Source organism: Drosophila santomea, chromosome 3L, assembly GCF_016746245.2.
Source record: "Drosophila santomea strain STO CAGO 1482 chromosome 3L, Prin_Dsan_1.1, whole genome shotgun sequence".
NCBI lineage: Eukaryota > Metazoa > Arthropoda > Insecta > Diptera > Drosophilidae > Drosophila > Drosophila santomea.
Window position 1 is genome coordinate 5,351,140 of NC_053018.2, and position 20,079 is coordinate 5,371,218.

The 20,079-nt window shown below is 41.2% G+C and overlaps 6 protein-coding genes across 6 annotated transcripts in view; 2 read left to right on the forward strand and 4 right to left on the reverse strand.

Moving 5' to 3' along the window:
- LOC120450125 (contactin-associated protein-like 2) overlaps positions 1–4,278 on the reverse strand; it is a 61,069-nt gene extending 56,791 nt beyond the window's left edge. Inside the window, exon 1 of the mRNA XM_039632949.1 lies at positions 3,742–4,278. The gene's annotated coding sequence lies outside the window, so the exon portion shown is untranslated. The remainder of the gene's footprint in view (positions 1–3,741) is intronic.
- A 278-nt stretch (positions 4,279–4,556) lies between these two features.
- Positions 4,557–5,733, reverse strand: LOC120449779 (mitochondrial 2-oxoglutarate/malate carrier protein). The gene has a single exon (XM_039632419.2). The coding sequence runs from the start codon at positions 5,626–5,628 to the stop codon at positions 4,723–4,725; it is 906 nt and encodes a 301-aa protein (XP_039488353.1). The 5' UTR covers positions 5,629–5,733; the 3' UTR covers positions 4,557–4,722.
- A 116-nt stretch (positions 5,734–5,849) lies between these two features.
- Positions 5,850–6,989, reverse strand: LOC120449778 (mitochondrial 2-oxoglutarate/malate carrier protein). Its single transcript, XM_039632417.2, has one exon. The coding sequence runs from the start codon at positions 6,883–6,885 to the stop codon at positions 5,944–5,946; it is 942 nt and encodes a 313-aa protein (XP_039488351.1). The 5' UTR covers positions 6,886–6,989; the 3' UTR covers positions 5,850–5,943.
- Positions 6,990–9,780: 2,791 nt separating this feature from the next.
- Positions 9,781–20,079, forward strand: part of LOC120448051 — a 105,672-nt gene continuing 95,373 nt past the window's right edge. The window contains exon 1 of the mRNA XM_039629800.2: positions 9,781–10,434. The gene's annotated coding sequence lies outside the window, so the exon portion shown is untranslated. The remainder of the gene's footprint in view (positions 10,435–20,079) is intronic.
- On the reverse strand, positions 11,223–11,848 carry LOC120448052. Its single transcript, XM_039629801.1, has one exon. The coding sequence runs from the start codon at positions 11,768–11,770 to the stop codon at positions 11,354–11,356; it is 417 nt and encodes a 138-aa protein (XP_039485735.1). The 5' UTR covers positions 11,771–11,848; the 3' UTR covers positions 11,223–11,353.
- LOC120448055 lies at positions 14,784–15,215 on the forward strand. Its single transcript, XM_039629804.2, has one exon. The coding sequence runs from the start codon at positions 14,853–14,855 to the stop codon at positions 15,150–15,152; it is 300 nt and encodes a 99-aa protein (XP_039485738.1). The 5' UTR covers positions 14,784–14,852; the 3' UTR covers positions 15,153–15,215.

A 20,079-nucleotide genomic window follows, 5' to 3' on the forward strand; every position in this document is an offset into this window, starting at 1 on the left:
CACTTGCTTCGAACTACGCGGTGCGACTAATTCCAGCGATGAAATGCGAAAGCAGCGACGACGGCTGCTAGTTAGTTAGCGTGCTAAGCAGCAGGAACAACAATAGAACATATCGTGCACCGCAAGAAAAAATCAACGAAGTTGGTCAATAGTTTAATGCTTATTCTGAGATTTATGTTGTATTAAATTTTATATTATTTCATAAGTTTAAAACAACCTAGTTCCTATTAGAGCTCGATGGCACAAAATGTTGGAAATAAATAAGAGAAAATTTCTGCTACAATTTTCTCCTAGTGTACAAACACATTGGCGAGGAGTGGTTAGCAAAATGGGTGGGTGACATAAAGCATTCGAGACCGAGACAACGATGTCGTGCGGTCTTGTGGCGGTTATGTAGTGGGTGCCGACTTAAGAGCGGGGGGCATTGGGATGTATGTGCCTTGGACTGACCGGGCGATTTGCTGCGGCTTAGCCATTAAACTGGGCACATTATTAGTTTAAGCTTGGTCCGGACTTGGGTCACTGCTACGATTAACCGTAATAGGCGTCAATTGGAAAATTACCGCCGATCTGCCGCACATCTGAGGCCAAATTGCCGGCGACAATGTATCCGTATCTGTTGGGTGTTTGGGTTGTGATTGCGCCGAGTGTGAAAGACAAAAGGCCAGGGACTAAGATTTCTCTAATTTGTTTGGTTACCCTTTATTGGATACTCTGCCAAGTAGTTGGGGTACATTGACTAGACAGAATTGAGTTTAGAATTAGTTAGTTAAGGCTGTATACAATACACATCTTAAATTTCTTTAAGCTTAAGAAAAGGTATATTTTATACTATTGACTGAGATGAACGGCACCATGCAGTTCGATGTCCTTCCATATCTTAAGTCTAGCCTTTGGCTCTGTGGCCCCAGTGTTATCTAAATATTTGATGACTTCTACGTAGGTTTTTGCCGCTCATTTAAAATTCAATTTATTTTCGGCAGCCGGGCGACAATGCGCCACGAAAAAAGAGAGTCTGTCACAAAATTTGCATTACTTTTGGCATTGATTTTTTTGCACGGCGAAGGAAAGCGAATCAGATGCCGTGGGTCGCGAATCTAGACGGGGCATCTTGGCTTCGTAATTCGTGTGGCAATTGTCTTAATTCGAAAATTGCAACTCTCGCGTTCCGTCGTAGACAAATTGTGGCCATGCACGAGTGTGTACGCATCTGGGCAACCACGATAATGATTGTGTCCCAAGATCCAAGATCCGACCAGATGACATACACAATTCTATTTTGTTGCTGCTGCGCCTTATCTGCGGCCCATCAATGGGAGGGAAAATATATTCGCACACTGAGAGAAATACTAAAAAAGGAGTATAATTCAACTGGGTTTCAATGGCTTTATGTTTGCATGCATGCATGAATTTGCAATGCATTTTAAAACGTTTAAGTAACGTGTCGGGAATTAAAATACTCTTTCGATTAAACACCTTCTAGGTACACCACAAAATCTATAAGAACAGATTTTTTATTACAAAGAAATAAATAATTATTTATATCATATTACATCTAAACTAACTATTTATTTATAGTATTTTTTTTCACTATATCCTTGTTAAACAAACTCTTATACATGCTTGTCTCTTTTGCCAGAAACGATGACATGAGAGAATTGCGCGGCTCGGTCAAACAAAAATTGGCGATTGACCTTTGACCCCGGCTACTGCGTGCCTGCTCTGAGATGGACATTTTTACTGTTGTGAATTCATTAGAGGCGTTTATTATTTTGCTTATTAGTTAATTGCATTTGATGCTCGAAAACATATAAAAACCTCCACGAGCGAACACCATTCACTGATCTTGTTGTCATGTGATCGAGAAACCAACGTCGCTCGAGCTTATTAAACCAGTTATATATGCAATTGTGTGTGAGGGTGTTTCACTACAATACCAACAATAACAACAACAACAACAACACCATCTGGGGGTCTGAGATCACGTGCGGTTTAGTCTGCCCGTTATAGGCTATGGTAATGACTTGACACAGACTCACAGATCGGCATACGAATACACGAATGCCATCAGACGTGTGTCCACTGTGCCTGTCCAGAGCTTTGTCATTTTAATTTGCAAAACACTGAGGGAAAAGTGTGAAGCCGATTACAATCTCTGTGACATGATAGTCACTTGGAAAAACATGAATTAGTTCCACTTAATTTGATTTTAAAGTGGAGCGATTGTTTTGCTATCATTATTTAAACAGAATAGCCTATTCAATTGAATGATAAAGGGTTTCTGGTGTATTTTGTCGCCTTTGTGACGCATAAAAAATATATATATCTTGAATTTTTAAAATGCAATATATGTTATACATTCAAGAATGTTAAGAGATTAGTTGAAATTCATTGTCAACTATTTATAATATTTTTATAAATATTTAAAGAGTATCTGATGGTCTTCTTGCGAGCCACCTCACTTAACTCGATTATTGTGATATTTAATTTGTCACTATATATTGCTATATATTTTTTTTTTATTCTCACAAAGTCAACCGCACTCACTTTTTTGTTGACACATATTGGTTTCCCGTACCAATTGTTCGCTCATTAATCGGCCTAACCAAACATTAACTACATTATAGAGTTATGTTCGGAAGGGAGATTGCATTTTAATTTGATCTCTGCCGCTTGATTTCCAATTATAATTTCAACAAACAAAAAATCGAAAAAAATTTCAAATGCCAAGTGGAGCGTGCTGGCTGCGACTCATTGTTTATTTTTGCTCATTTGTTGACAAATTAATATGCAGACGGCATTGTGCTAATTAGAATTTCTAGTTCACATAGCCCGACAAATCTGCCTCATAAAGCGACTCCTGAATATGGGTAAAATATTTATGAACTTCAAACGGTTTCAAACTAATTAAATTATTAAAATGTCGTTTTATTTATGACTAAATTTCTTATTAATATTTTCACACTGGAACGAAAAGTGATAATTGTTTAGGGATGAGCTTTAGGTAAATATAAAAAGTTTGCATTATTTGCTTTTAAATATTCTGGTGCCCTAGCTTTTGGCAATTACCATTTCTAGCAAACATCAGAATCACTTAATTGCCCTAAGAAAAAGTCAACAAGAAATAATTAAATAGAACTTGAGCAAAACCTTGCGCGTCATTATCTCCCTGCTATCTGAGGTAAATATCCACCAGCACGGTGGGGATTATCAGAGATTCAAATGATAAATGCCAAATAATTTACACCCCAAGCCAGTGGAGAGCATTCCGCATGCCAACTGACAACCAGCAATTACCTGGTATTCAGATGTTTCCCTCAGCGGTAATCGATGTGTCAAATTCGACGATTGGGAAAATAGCAGTTTACTGCGAGTATCTAAAATACAAGTGTTAATGCTTGTAAATGCGAGATGAGCTGCATCTGTGAGATCACAGTTTTAATAATGAAATGGAAATAACCTAATAAAGGACCTTATTTTAAACATATATACTGTGATAATTCCCGCGGGTTTTTCATCAATCAATCTAAATATAAGCCGCCCAGACTTTTTATGACAAATTGGCACGGCAATCAATGAGCCGCTCGTAAATTTGCTCGAGATTCAAGCAATTAATCAATCACACTCGATCGGAGGCGTCAGCGATAGAACCTCTCGTATCGCCACAATCTAAAGGAGTGCCCACTGTGCCGCCGTAAAACCGAGATAGATACCGATTACAGATCTTATCGGCAAACTTACCTGAGTGAAGTGGTTCCCTCCGGCGATGCCAGCGATTTACAGCGCCCAAAAAATGAGTTATGCCAATGTCCGGCCGAATTCACACCATAAACAATTATCACTTAATTACCGATTTATGTGTCTATCTTGTAAGGTAGCGCACACATAATTTCATTTGCATATTTTCTATGATTATTCGGACACGATTTATGCGGCACACAAAGAGCACATTCGAATGCCACTTGTACGGAGCAGAGCTCTACAAGTCGTATTTGGTTGCTAAATTAACACTTCCGCGGCATGAACTCAACGGTTGATTCATCACAAGTGAGAGATTTCCTTCACAGATCTCAGTCGGCGAACTTAAGTGGCTTCAATTGAGAGACGCCGCCCGGCTTGACTTGGCTTGACTTGGCTTGACTTTGCTTTGCTGCAGCTCCCTGCCGCCAGAAGATATATTTCATATAAGGAATCTCGATCCGCACACCCGATGCCAACCGATACTATGTGTATCTGAATCAACCGTACCGCTCGCGAACCGCTCGATCGCAACGTAGGAACGCAACTGACTCGGCGAGATTATACCGAACCGGCTGATCGGCCGACTGATAAGCGCCACAAAGCCCCACCGCAAACAAAGCTCAGCTGATCGCTGGAGCGGGACAGATGGATTCAGTGCGGGTATCATTTCTAGCATGCGAGAAAAAATGTAGCGATATATGTAGAGAAATTCTAACTGAGGATTGTAGAGAAATTCTAACTGAGAATCGTTACCTCTTAGAGTTCTAATTGATCACATCCCAGAATATTAGTATATAAAATCTGTATGCAGATTATTTAAAGAAAGGAAATTTCAGCGAACTATATTTTCATTTTAAACCTAATTTGTAAGATGAAAATAATACATTGTGTTGTTTTGTTTTGTTTTGGCAATACAAAGTGGACGATATTCTGCAAGGTTATTACTAACAGATGACTGCTGATTTTGGAAGCCTTACAGCCTTAAATGTTCGATTCGGAATCGTCGCCGAGCACAAAATGCTTGTAGGCCTTGGTGAGTTGTTCCAGGAATATGAAAGCAAACACCGTGTGCGGCCCCAAACGACACAAATAGGGCGTAAAGCCCTTCCACAACGCGGCAACTCCCTCGTGCTTGCTGACCTTCATCAGGACATCCATGGTGCCCTTGTACTCGGCCGTCTTTTGCTGCTGGATACGCGTTTTGGCCATGTCCAGCGGCATTGAGGCAATGGTGGTCAACAGACCGGACATCATGGCGGCAGCGATGTGCAGCGGAAGTCCCGAGAAGTAACTCGAAAAGGCTGCCTTTAACTGCGAGTACGATGCCAGCTGCACCATGTTGACGATCATCGCACGACCCACAGTGGGCATGCAACCCTTCCACAGAGTGGTCACTCCCTCGTCCTTCACGATCCGCACAAAGGCATTCACGACACCCTTGTAGTTACGTCTCTCCTCCGGCGGCAAACGGTTATCGGACATCATACGGATCAGGGCCACCTCCGCCGGATTGCCGAACATGGCACCGAAAGCTCCAGCCAGAATGCCCATGCCCATGCTGGCCAGCACAGTGGGCGGTGCATTGAAGTTCTTGCGATAGGAGTCGATCTCCATTTGGTAGAAGCCCATGCGGGCTGTCGTGTACGTGGCCTGTCGCATCAATCCAGCACTCAAGCCATTATACAAGGCAAGAATGCCCTCGTTTTTGAACACCTTCAGTAGACAATCGAAGGAGCTCTTGTACTCGCCCGTCGTGGCGGAAATTTGCATCCTGGTCTTCACCAAATCCAATGGTTGCACAATGCAGGTGCCCAGCATTCCGGCCAGACCGCCGTTGATGTACATCATGTAGCCGGGTATCGATCTCTTTTCAATGCTGTAAGCCATGGCAGTAAAGAATGAAGTAAAGAAATTCGAATTTAAGAAAGTTATTTGAACCGAAACAAATTTTAAAAGGCTAAGAATGGCAATCCTTGTTGGGATTGAGTGATAAGTGTTTTTGTGCCTTCTTTGATAACTTATTTTAGTAAAATTGGGAATACAATAGATATTGGTCTACTAGCAAGTACTGAACTGAGTCGAGTAAATTAAAATAACACAATAAAATATTTGTTTTATATAAGATATGAATGTTTACTTTACAGAACAAGCGCGCTTTACACAGACATCGGATCAATTTCCATAAGTTTGGGATGAGATATGCTATATTTCCTTTGATGAATCGGATGGCGAGTCACCGAGCACATGCTTGCTGTAGGCCTTATTCATTTGCTCCAGGAAGACGAATGAAAGGATTGTGTGTGGACCCATGCGGATTAGATACGGAGTGAATCCCTTCCAAATGGCAAAGGCTCCCTCATTCCTCACCACTTTTTTCAGCACATCGATGCTGCCACTGTATTCCGGCTTGCCATCGATAACTCTCATCTGCTGGATGCGTGTTTTGGCCATGTCCAGCGGCATTGAGCAAGTGGTGGTCAGCAAGCCGGACATCAGGGCGGCGGTCACGTGCAGAGGTATCCCATCATGGAGATACCCACGCAATTGGTCCTTCATCAGTGAATAGGAGGCCAGCTGCACCATATTCACGACCATGGCACGACCCACTGTGGGCAAGCATCCTCTCCAGAGACCCACCACGCCCTCATCCTTCACAATTCGTACAAAGGCATCGCCCACATTTTTGTAGTTACGCCTTTCCTCCGGCATTAGGCGGTTATCGGACATCATTCGGATCAGGGCCACCTCCGCGGGATTTCCACACATGGCTCCAAAAGCGCCAGCCACAATGCCCATGGTCATGCTGGCCACCATAGAAGGATCATTTCCGAAGTTCTTGCGATACCAATCCAACTCCATCTGGTAAACACCCAACTTAGCTGTTGTGTACGTGGCCTGTCTCAACAGCCCAGCACTCAGTCCATTGTACAACGATAGCATGCCCTCATTTTTGAAAACCTTTGATAGAACCTCAAAGGAGTTCTTGTACTCGCGGGTGCCCAGAGTTCCGGATATCTGCATTCGGGTCTTGAGGAGGTCCAACGGCTGGACAATGCAGGTGGCCAGCATCCCAGAGGTTCCGCCCATCACGAACTTCATGTAGGAGGGCACCGTCTTCTTTTCCACACCGTAAACTAGCGCCATGTTGAACAGGACAATTGAAAGATATAAGTATGTTTGGGTAAGAGTGATGTGAATTGAGAGTGTGTGGTTGGAAACAAGCCAAATTCGTATGTGAGCTTAAGTAAAGTTGACTGCTCCACCAAAGCCTTCCATAACTATCAATCATATTGCTTATTTCATTGTGTTGAATTGATATTTACAAAAGATGGACTTAATATATGGGTTGTTTTAACAAAAAGGGACATCCTGTACATGGAAATGTGAAGATAACCACCGATAAGCTGCGGGCTGCCCAGCGGATTTGGGTCGTCGTGGCATTGATTTTAATTGTGGCAGTTAACAGGCCAACACCTTTGGCCAATTAACGCACCTCTATAATTTTCCTCACATGCCAGATAATTGTGCCAGTTTTGGGCCACCCACAAATTAACGAGACCCTGGCAAGCGGCTTATTATCTGTCTCGTTGCCAATCCAACCCTTTAACTTCGCCTCCTGCCTTGTCAACGTTTTCCCCATTAGATGAGAGTACACAAAATGGTTTGGCATCGTTTGGAAATGCAATTAGAGAGCAACTCAAACCGAAAGAACACTTTGGAGGGGACACAAACGAGGCCCTCCCAATTAGACAAGCCGAAATTGTTATGTCAGGGCAGGGCAAAAACCAAACCGAATTTCATGTACTCGCAAATGGCGTATCGACAACTCATTGCGGGCTAATTAGGAACTCATGCGGCGGCAAAGACCAACAAAATATTGCAGGGAAAAACAGCAAAGCGATTGCTGTTGATTTTCTACCCAAGAAAAAAAGGGAAAATCGCATGCGATAACGCAATTACTTTACATTTACCCGCCGAAAAGTATGCAGGGAACTTCTTATTTGCGGGTTCGTAAAAAGTCCGCTGATTGGAAATGGCTCCAAGGTGTCTTAATTAACGATGGTACAGTAATACCTGGTTATTAAATACAACATACAATAAGTTGGCAATTAAAATGGTTCTTAAGTCTCTTATCTCATTTAACATAGGAAAGCAAGGCCTAGATTTAAATATATTTGTTGCTTAAACTAAGTAACTTACCATTTTCAGAGAGATTCTTAACGACTTAGAAAAAATGACACAATTCTATGCATTGATGCAATGCAATGCTCCTAGTACTCGAATGTGAATAAGGAATATCGAGGAACATTTGGCAAATTAAGACAAACATACTCAGAATTCCCTAAAACTTGAGGCGTACTTGTGCTAACTTGGCTAACGATGCAAATGCTGTTATCAAGCAGTTTACAACATAAATACTCTAATTATTTATGTGCATAAGTAAAAGTGGGGCAACAGTCTGCAGCAAATGCAACAGCAACAATAACAATGGCACAATGCAATCAAACAATCAGAGACAAGCTCGTTGAACTGAAATGCCAATTGTGAAAATTGTAAATAAATATTTTAACAGACGACGGCAACAACAAGAAGTCGGGAAACTACAATAAATCAGATCATATCGGCGGCCGACTGCTGCGGTTTCAGTTGTGGTAAACATACATATACATATATACCCATACTATATAGCTACAAACTTATATATGGCAGATCCAGCAGCAGAGCAGCCCTACAAGCGTGGAAGGCATGGTGCAGGAAAAACTGCGAAAAGCTGCAAGAAAAATCGCAAAAAGCAAACGACTCAGCGACAACGATGACAATGCTGATAATAGCCAAGGGAGAAGGTGCGGAGGTGCGGAGGAGCTGCGGCATTGTGGTATCCAAAAGAATCGCCTGGAAACCTCAGAAATTTACGCTCAAGCGAACCGAGCTGAACCAAACTAAGTTGAGGTGAAGCTGTTGCTAAAAGGAAAATGACAATAACAGCTGCAATTCCAGCGGGGTGGGGGGGATCGCCCTATGTGAGAGCCACAGTAATGACAAATAACTAACTACCACACGGCAAGAAAATGGATAGCAAAATCGTTAGGTTCTCAGACATGATGCATATATCTTCATGCATATTAAATAACTAAAGAAAGTTGCAATTTAATATTTATGCATATTGATTCACTGCCTTTTTTAAACCTACAAAGTAAAGCAAACAATAATGTATTTGTGATTTTATGCTGGAGTCAACTAGTTGTATACTTAATTTTTGGTGTGCTTTTAAAATATAATATTAGTTGCACAATATAAAATATTCAAAAGTATTACCTTAGTTTTCAATGAAATTAATTTTTAAATGTTCTATCAGTGTAGAAAAACGAGGCATTAAGTGCCAAACCGTTAAGAAGTCATTCGAAGTTGGATAGACCAAAAAAAAAACAAAAACCTGAAGCGTCACTAAGCCGCCCTGCGAGTGAGCGAGACAGGAAGTGGTGTTGGTAATTTCTGGAGTAAACAGAGCGAATTCAGAGCTAAATCCGAAGACAACATTTCGAGTGAGAGCAGTGAGAGCTGCGATCGTAATTGCGCTGAGCTTGAGAGTAAAAGTCTTTGAGCAAACGAGAGCATTGAGTAGCGAAAGTTAAAGCTACAGTCGAATCGTAGAGCAAAGATTAACCGATCTGTCAGATCAAAAAGTAACACCCGAAAAACACAAATCTTTCGGCAAAGTGTTAAAAAAGTTAAAAAATCGATAATTCTGTGCTTTTCTCTCTCTCTCTCTTGCTCCCTCAAAAGTTCAACGCACAATGCAAAAAACAGTTATTGTTCGACAATAAATCAATGGCAACAACAGACTACAGAATCTAAGCACAAATAAAAACAAAAAGAAAACAACGGGGAAAAACGAACAACTCAGGCAACGAACTGGCGATCTTTGGAGATGAAGAATACAGAGAGAGCGAGAGAGAGCGCGATCTGCTCGCATTTCGAACTTGGAGCGGCGGGCTTTTCGAACTCGAACTCCAAGCTGTCCAAGCAGCGCAAACTTTTGGTCATTCGCCAGTTAGCATTCGTGCAGGTCGAAACGCGACGCGATCAGTTGGATTTGGATATATGCGATCCAACGAAGATATATAAACACGATTCTTCTTCGCCGAAGAACGAACGTTTTGTGTGTGTGTTTTGTGCATGTGTTTAGTGCGCGCGGTGTGCGTGTTACCATTTGCATTTTTTGGTTTTTTAGCTTTTAACTCGCCTTTTCCATTTCGTTCCATTTCGCCGCGTTGCATTTGCTCGGCGATTGCATTTCTCGGTTTCTTCGCTTTTGAATCGGCGGCTTTCGTTATTTTTGGTTTTGGGGGGGCCTTAAAATAGCCTTTGCCGTAATTACTGGGCTTGCCGCAAGAAAACGTGTTTGTGTCTAAACTACAGTTACAACCAGAGCACCAGTTGCAGCTGCTGCATTTCACTCGGATGTGTTTGCCGAAAAGTGGAAAATATAAATAAATAAGAAAGAAAAAAGAGTGCTCGATATATAGAAGGAAAAACGTCACTCGGTGTGCGCGTTCTTCTTCTATTTGTTCGCCTGTTAACATTGTGCTCATAATTTATTGTACCCAGCGATATGCAAATAGAAAGCAACAAATTTGTACAGCAAGTGGAATATTTCAACGTTTAATTTGGGACCCCGAAGAAACCACAAAGGTAAGGCAAATGCATTCTAATAAATGAGAAAATAATATAGTGCCAGCAAACTATTGATAATATCCCACTCCCCCCTATAATGAACATAAAGCTAATGAGGTAAATTGTGAAAACATCAGAACTGCTTAAAACTTGATTTGGTTAATATATTCATTAGTATACATTTCTCCCGCTGACGATTTGCATATCAGTCGTCTTTGGTCGCAGGTTCATAACTTCTGTTTTGGCTGGCAAAGAAAGCTTTTGGTTAGATCATCACAACTCACGTTTTCCCCCGAAAAGATCAATGTTCCTTCTTCTCTCTGCGAACCCCTAAATAACACTTGCTGCACGATTGAACTTTAAACCGCATTCTTGGCCCGTCTGCTGCCTGGTTTTCTGATTTTCTGTTTTTCTCGGCTCTCTCGGTCGGACGCATCTATCACAGATCGGTGAGTGGTGGCCAATTTTCAATGGATCGATGCTGCCTCGCTCCGTGGGAACTCTTGACTCTTGAGCCCCAGAGTTCGGGCCTGGCATTTTGCGGCACACATTTTAGCCCTGGCTAGCTGTAGCTGGCAAAAACAGAGCCAAAAACAGGCTTACAGAACAGGAATTTCCACTCCTACAACAAATCCGCGGACAATTGACATTTTTGTGTAATTGCCAGATTTGTTTCTGTGCTTTTGGTTTCGAATTTTCGGTTTTTAATCGGTTTTACTTCACTCATTTTAAAAAGAAATAAAATTGTGAAAAGTCGTAAATATCCATTGACCACCTTTTAAGTAAAGTATAAAACATTTGCGATATTGCTTTTATATATTTTTATTTGCTATTTTTCTTAAGTATTCTTCATGTTCTATGATTTTTAATCGTCAACAATTAAGGAAATAATCGTATTAAACTAGTGAATTTAAAATTGCAATAGATTAATTCAGACTTAGACAAAGATTTCCGGTCCGATGATGTCCATCTTGGAGAACTCTCGTGTGGAAGATCGCGGTTTCGGTGGAGTGCTTGGCGCCTTGACACTCACAACGGGGGCGGATGTGTTGGCACTAGCTTTGATGTTGTTGGCGGACGAGGAGCGCTTGCGTCGCATGTTCTTGAGCTGATCGCGCAGCTGCTCCTTGTAGACGAGCTCCCTCTTGCAGGCCTTCAGATCCTCCATGCTGCAGTGCTTCATGTGGCGGATGGTGCGGGAGACCAAGCCATCGATTATGTGGATCTTGGTGCGGGAGAGCCGCGTGGGTTCCGCATGACGGCGGGTCAGCTCGCTCTGGTACTGGAAGAGCAGATAGCCCACGCTCGGACGAGCTCCGCGTCGGTGGTTGACGACATTACGTTGGCTTTCCATTTCAGTTTTGTTTCGGCTTTTATTTTGGTAGACTCAAAATACGGGCTGTGACAGGACGAGCTGTGACTGCTTGGCAGCTTGAGCTGTGAATGATGTCCTGTCGTGGTTTACCAGGATTATTTATATCTGGGGCGCTTAGCTACCTGTTGAACACGCCAACTGACCTGCTGACTTGTGCGAGTCGCGTAATTACCTGAAGTGCTCCGGTAAAACCAGATATCCTCTCTCCCTATTTCGATCCCTTGCTTAGTTGGCATCTCAGGCCAAAGATGTTGTACCTTTTTTCGTTTGCACCACGTGTGGGTGGTGCTCAGCTTGTGCGGGTGAAAATGGTTTATGGCTTGACCTTCTGCTTAAAGATATTTCAGTTGAGCTGGCGCTGAATAAATATGGGGATAAGGGAAAGATTAAAGCTGTGACTAAGTGTCTGAGGATTGTGTTCAATCGTTTTAAGCTTAGATTAGTCATCAACCAACACTTGCTGGTGGAAAAATTATCAATGAAATAAATAACTTTTAAAAGAGCATGAATATTGAATGGAATTGAAGTAAAAACCCACAAAAACATTAAAAATGTAATGTCGGCCATTCAAATATTTATATTAAAGTTTAAGATGTATGTATTTCCAAATTTTGATTTATAAACAGAAAAAAATAAGTTATTTGCTAAAGGATATAAAAAACATTATTAGTTAACTTAAAAATGGTAACCACTCTTTCTAGGTCTTTTGGAAGTGTTTATTGCACAAGAATTACTCTCAATTTATGCCACTTCTCAAGAAGGCCCGTTTTTAAGCCCAATCCGGCTGCAACTAAATGTATTCCCTCTCAACTCTCGGCAATGAAAATCATTTATATTTAATGAGTTGCCATGAAGTGATAAATATAATCCCAAAGTGGCTGGCACTCGCCCACTCCTTCTCCTGGTTTCTCTTGCCCAACAAACCCACTTCTGAAGGACTGCGTGTTAAATATTTATTTATGAACGAATGTCTGCGACCTTGTCTTGACCCCCCTTGGCCATAAAAGCGATTTGCAGTGGGCTGGTTAGATGGTTTTAAAAATGCTTTTCATGTAATTGTAATTTCACTTAACGTAATTGACACGCGGCCCCCGCTTTAAAACGCTCCCAATCAAGTTAATTTCAACTTAATTACGAGCAAAGGAAAGTGAAAATTCCCTTTTGCATTGTCTTGTGGCTTATCGAACGAATTCTTTTTTAGACAATTTATTGGCCTGCATTAAGGCCGTAATAATAATAATGGTAATGGCTATAACAATGACCAGTGAAAGTTGCTTGGTATTTTATGATAATTCTTTGGTGGCGGCAAATAAATGATGATTCAATGCCCATTTGGGTGCTAAATGCAAGGGCCGAAAGCTGAGATGCGCCAATGATGATGATGATGGCCAGATACAGCATACAGCCATCATTATGATTGTCTCGTCTGGTTTAATATACGATGGAATAAATGCCTCGACACGCACAGACTTGGTGCCCCACCATCATCAGATCGAATCCAAATCCATGTCGATGGCCAGTTCATTGAGCGCGTTGAATTGGAAGCTGTCGGCGAGCTGTCAAAAGCAGTTGCTTCAAATGCCTGCTAGTCAGGTCAGTGTGGCTTCCATGGCCTTTTTAGTGAGCCCCTGGGCCACCGTTATGACCTTAGCCCACCAATGTACCTGCCCCCCTACCTGCTGGCCCTACCTTTCGATGGTAAAGTGGAAGATGGAAGTGCAGGAGGAGGATGATGAGGTCGAGCTGCCTTGAGAGGTCATAAAACGCTGATGCTGGACATTTGCTTAATCCGGCGCGTGGTCTTTCCCAAAGTTCTTAATCCGGTTTCGAAATCCTTTTGTTTTCGCTACATTTCAGCTACTAAGTGCAATTATAAAAGGATTATGCCATCTCCTGACCCAAAAGGACCACTCGACCCGTGCATCCACTTTCGTTATGAATTACCTGGAAGTAGTTAAGTCTGTTGCAAAAACTCTCTCGTCTTTCGGGAACTGCAGTTATGCTAATGATTTCCATTTACATGCGCTCCTTCCTCTACGACACATGTGTAAATTGACGTACTTTACGTTTATGTCACTCAGGTGCTGAGTCAGAAAACTCTGTTCGCTGCCTTACTTGGAAATGGTTTTTAGTTCTCAGAGCTTCTACGCTGGCGGTTCATTGAGGTTCCCCAAGAATTCTGTGGAACGGTGGCCGGTGAAAGGTTTACTTTGGGCCTAATGCAACAAACAAACAACGAAACGTTGTTCTTCTTGGGAGTTATACTAGGAATTTGTGCATGAATGCATGAGAAATGCGGTGGGAAAAGCTGTTACAATGCTCACATTACATTCTTCGATGATAAATTACCTCAAACATCTATTTAACACATATTTTTACCAATTATTGAATAACTATACAAGTATAGAACTATGTTCTATGAGAATATTCTCTACCTCTGTGGAACTTTGAGGTATCTTATTATTTCATTAGTGAGGAAGTTATAAATAAAACAAGTTCTTTCATTGATATTTAATGGGCCTACCAAAACAGTTTAGTAAGTTAGGTATTGATTAATTATGTACAAACATACTTCCACTACATGTACAATTAATATTTGAATTGTAAAGTAAGTCTTACTGTTGCTGGCAGATCCTGACACCACTTCCTCTAAATCCTTTTCCAGAATATTCTGTTGAATATTTTAGGCAAGTTCGTGCAAGATGCTTTGCAGTACATAATTTATTTAATCCTGAAATCACTTTTACTTACCCTTTCCCTGGCATAATGTGTAATAATGTCTGGTCAACCGAGCGAAGGGCTTAAGATCCAAAATGGGGATTAGGACGGATTAGGTCATGAAATATTTTGGCACAAATATTTACAGGGGAGACAAGCGGCACTTGACCTGTTTTGACCTGGTCGTATATCAGGTATATCATTGCCAACAGGTAACCGATCGAAGGTTCAGATAGATATATAAGAACCGCTCTTGGGTTGCGAGGATATCACTCTTCGACGAGAAGTCAAGACGTTACTTTCACCCATCTAATATCATCTCTAACCAACCAACAAGCCAACCATGGAGCACGAAAAAATGCTGAAGCCCACTGTCACCTATCATCTGTTCCTGTACCGCGTCGAGTTGGCCCGTCGGAATGCCCGGCAGCTGCGGCTTTCCCGCACCAAAATCGAGATCACGGACGAGCTCATCTCGAATACGGTGCGCAATCTGAAGACGTGCAGCATGGACGACCTGAAGGCGGTAAACCGGGAGCTTCTGTTCAAGCGGAAACTGCGGAGCAACGTGTCCAAGCTGAAAAAGGAGGCCAAGCGGCAGCAGCGCCAAGAGAACGAAGACAACTCACCCAAACAGGATTAGTGTCGATTCAATCAGAGCGGATTGATTTATTGTATATAGCCTGTGTAAATAAATACTTTTGATAAGACTTTTGCATTGAAAACGCTTTTGAAACTAGTTAATTTTAATGGTCTAAGGGGGAGAAAAAAAAACTGGTAGCTGATTCAGCTTAGAGCTTCTCGTTTGCATTGAACTATGGGTACACTGCAAAAGAAATGCGCATATGTATATCCTACATGGTTATTAAAATTCAAGTAGATGATACATTGAAATCTATAGATTTTCTTATGAACTGTAACATTAAGTCTTCAGTCCAGTCTAGAACTAAACCTAATATTTCTCGACATTTTCTCTCTGTGTACAAATTAACGGCAAAAGGCAAGCAAAGTCGCAAGAGATCCGCTCGAAAAAAGACCTCTGACAAGCGCTGACCCAAACCAGTTGGAAACTTTATGATCGCTGCTTTTGTTTTATCTTCTTGACGTTTTGTTTTTGCACAGCCAACTTAATTAGAAATTGCAAATGCAATTAACAAAAGGCAAACGGCCAAATGCCAATTTTTTAATAAAATTTTAATTCGATATATATATAATATACACATGTGTACATATGTGTGGCGCTATAAAGAGATACGAAGATTGGCTGACACTGAGCGAACGCGCTGGAAACCAAATAAAACTGGTTCGTTGCATAAATTAACAAAAAGGCAGCGGCAACAAAGTCAAAGAGTTGAGTTAAGTTAAGTGAAGGGGGTGGGGATGGGGATGGGGTTGGGAGTGTGGGAGCAGCAGTAAAATGAGAAGAAACAAAAAGTTAGCAACTTGCTAAAAGTCAGCGAAATAAATAAAAATCAGCCAACGTTAACAGACGTTAGCTGAAACACTTTTGCCTTTGTTTCTCTATGGTTTCCTCTCCACCGAGGTCCGAATACCCGAGTTGCCGAGTTTCCGAGCACTAGACAAATTTATTTCGTGACATTGTTCAATTTATGTGAGTCCGTAGCTCCTACGAGATGTTGTAATAAAACAAGCCCAGTTCATAGATCGCAACAGATGTCGCTGCTTCGAGTTTCTGAGTTTCGAGTTGCTGACTTGCTGGCGCCAACTCTCGAAATAATTGCGGCGATCATTCTTGCCTTTAATCCCATAAATCATATGCCGCTCAAGAAATGCTGTTGATTTTTTATGGGCCAAAAATGCTGTTAGGGCAGTGCTAAGTCAGCAACAAATTTAACTGCACACTTATTTCTTTATTTTTAAAACAGCAATAAAAAGAAGCTATATTATTAACAAGGTTTTGATTATGAAAATTTATTTCTTAGCTGGCTCACTTTTTAAGATACTGAATGCTCCTTACAGCACTTTGCAAACATTTAGATACATTTCATATTTCTTGTTTAGAATTAATTAAATATAACATTTACTTATTGTACGAAGACAGTAATATGAACACAGTCCCTAGTTCCAACTTTAATTCAAGCTACATAGAGGAAAATCCCCAGAATTTTCTGGTATACTTCATAATTCATCAAATATTCTAGTCCGAAGCAAATCAAAGTTTTCATGCCTCTCACTTTTGATTAGAATTCTCTTTCTCCGCCAATCACAAATTGTTTGCTTCAATAATTCATTGTTTTTGCCGCCGTCACTGCTTTTGGCAACGATTATTGAAGGACAGACAGGCGGGCTTAGAATCGCAGACAACTTGAGGTTGCTGCTGTGTTCTACTTGACAAATGGATTTCTGTGGCCTGACCCACGGCGTCAATGGCAACCGATTCGCTGCGGCATAGGAAAATCATCAAATCACGACTTTGAGCTCTTTTGATTGACATGCACAAAAAGGAGCAAAAAAGCGATAGAACAAACATTAACAGCAACAACTTCGAAACGCCGCCCGATTGTTGTTCATAATTAAAGCCAGCGGCCCGAGGCTGTTAAAAAAAAATTAGTCAGTAAAATCACAAAAATTTCGCAATAATTCTTTGGCGTCACCGGACTCGCCAGTCGTCTCGAGGTGACAGAGAATGAATCTAACAGTTGGCTCAAATCACCAAGGAATTATCTCACACACTCTACTTTGCTGTATATGTGCATACATAGTATAACCACATAACCAATACGCCCCGTTAGCCAGAGCGCTTATTACGCATAATTAGCATATTTAGTGTGGCTCGAAGATTGCATCCCGCCGAGTAATTACTTCGATACCCTGCCTCAGTTTCGCTCGGATATACAAGTGACACAGCATTACTTGGCACTGAGGAAAAAGGTGTATTGTGTATTACATTTTATTTATAATTTCAAGTTTGTTAATAAAATATAATACGGGAAATAGGTAAACAATATCAATAAACAATATAAAAACGATTGTTTGTTTTTATCATTAATAGATTTGTGAATAGTAACATTGTTATTATTACTTTTGCCAAGTGTACTCATTTCAAGTTAAGCCTCATTTAGAGCCGCACTCTGTTGCCATTGCCACGAACCAATTGACCAACCCACCAGGCCGTCTCAGCTGCCCCTCCCCCCACCACCTCCCCGTCGTCAACGTCTTGACCGCTCAGCTTGTACCGTTCACTTTGCGGCCATTTGAGTCGCCAACGCCAGTCGACAATCCAACAAATAGCAGCTACAAGAGCAACTAAGGCAACAATTGTCGCATTTGACATTTAGCTACAATTACTTATTTTTTCAGCCTTCTTTCATTGCTTATATTTGGCATGACTCGCTGGCCATGCCCACTTTTGCATTTCCATAGCGAAACTTGTTATAATTTTAAAATATGCACACTCTTTTTTTTAACCCGCCACTTTTGTTTTCAAGGTGTTGCGGTCAATTAAGTTGCGACAAAAATGTGTTTTCCTCGTGCGATGAAAAACAGCTGAGAAGAGATTCGCTCGGCTATTTTTAGAAAGTCGATCATGCCTATATAAATCGTTTTTAGGATGCAATTGTATGGAAACAAGTAACATATGGTTATGTAAAGGTTTTCTTGCGTTCTTAAAGCTAGTATTCCCTGTGATTTCTCAAACCGGCTTAAATTGTCCTTTCTGGTGGCATTTCCTTTGTTTGTTGCAATTTTGCTCTGGCCAAAACAGGCAGCCGATGCCTCCAGTGAGTTGCATTGTGTCTCGTAGGTGTGGCCGTTGCACTTTTCTACAACCAGCGATATTCTGCGGTGGGCGTAAGCCGCTGCCCCCAAAACTGAAATCGAACTCTGGTATGTCTGTGCACGGCTCCAAAAAGGCGACTTCTTGGGGCGGCCCCCAGTGAGCCTTTCATAACTTTTGGCATTTACAATATTTAATCATATTTCGTGAGGACCGTCGACCAACGAACGACGACGGGCAGAAATGTCGTTCGAGCGTAACTTATGGATACTTTGTGGGCCTGCATCTGCATCTGCATCTTTCTCTTCGGCAATTTAACCGTTTTCATTTTTTATGCATGTGCATTGCATTTGTAGCTCATTTGCATTTGCGGTTGCTGGCGTCGTCATCCTTGCGCTGGGTGTCTGCCATGCAATTTGCAGCAGAAAAAATCCAACAAAAAAAGATGATATAAAGAAAATATACAAAAAATTGAACCGAACGAGTGGCGGGCGCCGAGCATTTGGCAGCATTACATTTAATTTTATTAAAGAAAAACTTTGCATGTGTGTGGGAATTGCACAAATGACAACAGGCGCAAGTTGCCGCTGCTGCTCTTGATGTTGCTGCTGTTGCTGCTGCTGCTGTTGCAGTTGCAACTGCTGTAGTCGCCACATGTTGTTGACATGCATGTTGCCGCGGTTCGCCTTTTGTTTTATGGTGGGTGTGGTGGTGAGTGTCTGTATGTGTGAACATCGATGAAGTTTTCCGTTCTCCAACGAGATTGAAATTGTAACAATTACGTTTATATACGTATCGCAGCTTGTTTCTTGCCCTTTGCACTTTTGAAACCGTTGTTGCCGGTCGACTTTCGATGGTTTCCCCTATTCTGGAATCGCAGAGGCAAGCCTGTGCGTTTCAGTTCAGCATCTTAAACTGTTCGATGTTGCATATTCATTTGAGCGCCCAAGGACAGCGATGCCGACAGTCATCAACATCAGCAGCTAAAGAGGATTCGCAGAAATACACCTGAATAAAATGTAGAGAACTATCAAAGAAATGTAAATTTTTAAAATTAATTCTGTATTGCCAACACTTTTTTAGACGAAATTAAAATAAAAGTTTAAGCCTACAAAAAAGGTTTAATAGCTGCAATTACCGCTGCATAAATCATCCAATAAATATATATTTTTTTCTCTGCAGATGCAGAAGCAGAAGCCGCTATATCGAAATACTTCTCATCATCATTTGCATATGTTACACTTTATTTATTGTTGCGGTTGTTGTGTTTTTCTTTCGGTTATTCGCGCATTGCTTTACAAAGAAACTGGCATTATGGTGCTATAGGTGGTGGGGCGGACGGGTGGTGAGGTGGCGTATGGGTAATGTGCAGAGGAGCAGATATAACTCATACGCAATGTTAACCTCGCTCTTTCTTGCGCGCATATTTATAGCAGTTACGTGCGACTTTGTTTATGTGACAATTGCTTTTTGTTTCACAGTTTGGTTTCTGCACACGCTCACATGTGTACTCGTTTATTTGCTTCTTTTATTTTCCTGTTTTGTTATAATTTTTTTTGGGAGTTGTAATTTATGTTATTCGATTGTGCAAGAATTTTGCAAACATTTGCTGTTGGCACCTCAACACTCGCTTGATGAATGGAAGCCTTTCAAGTTCTCACTGGAGTTAATTAATTGTGCACTCAGAAAAAAAAATCAGGATTCAAGGTAAAATTTATTCTAAATATTAATTGCCATTTATATAGAATGCTTAACAAGACTACGAAAACTGAAAACCTAGTTTATATAAAATCACGAAAAGTTAAAAATGTTATATCACAAATTGGTTATCTTT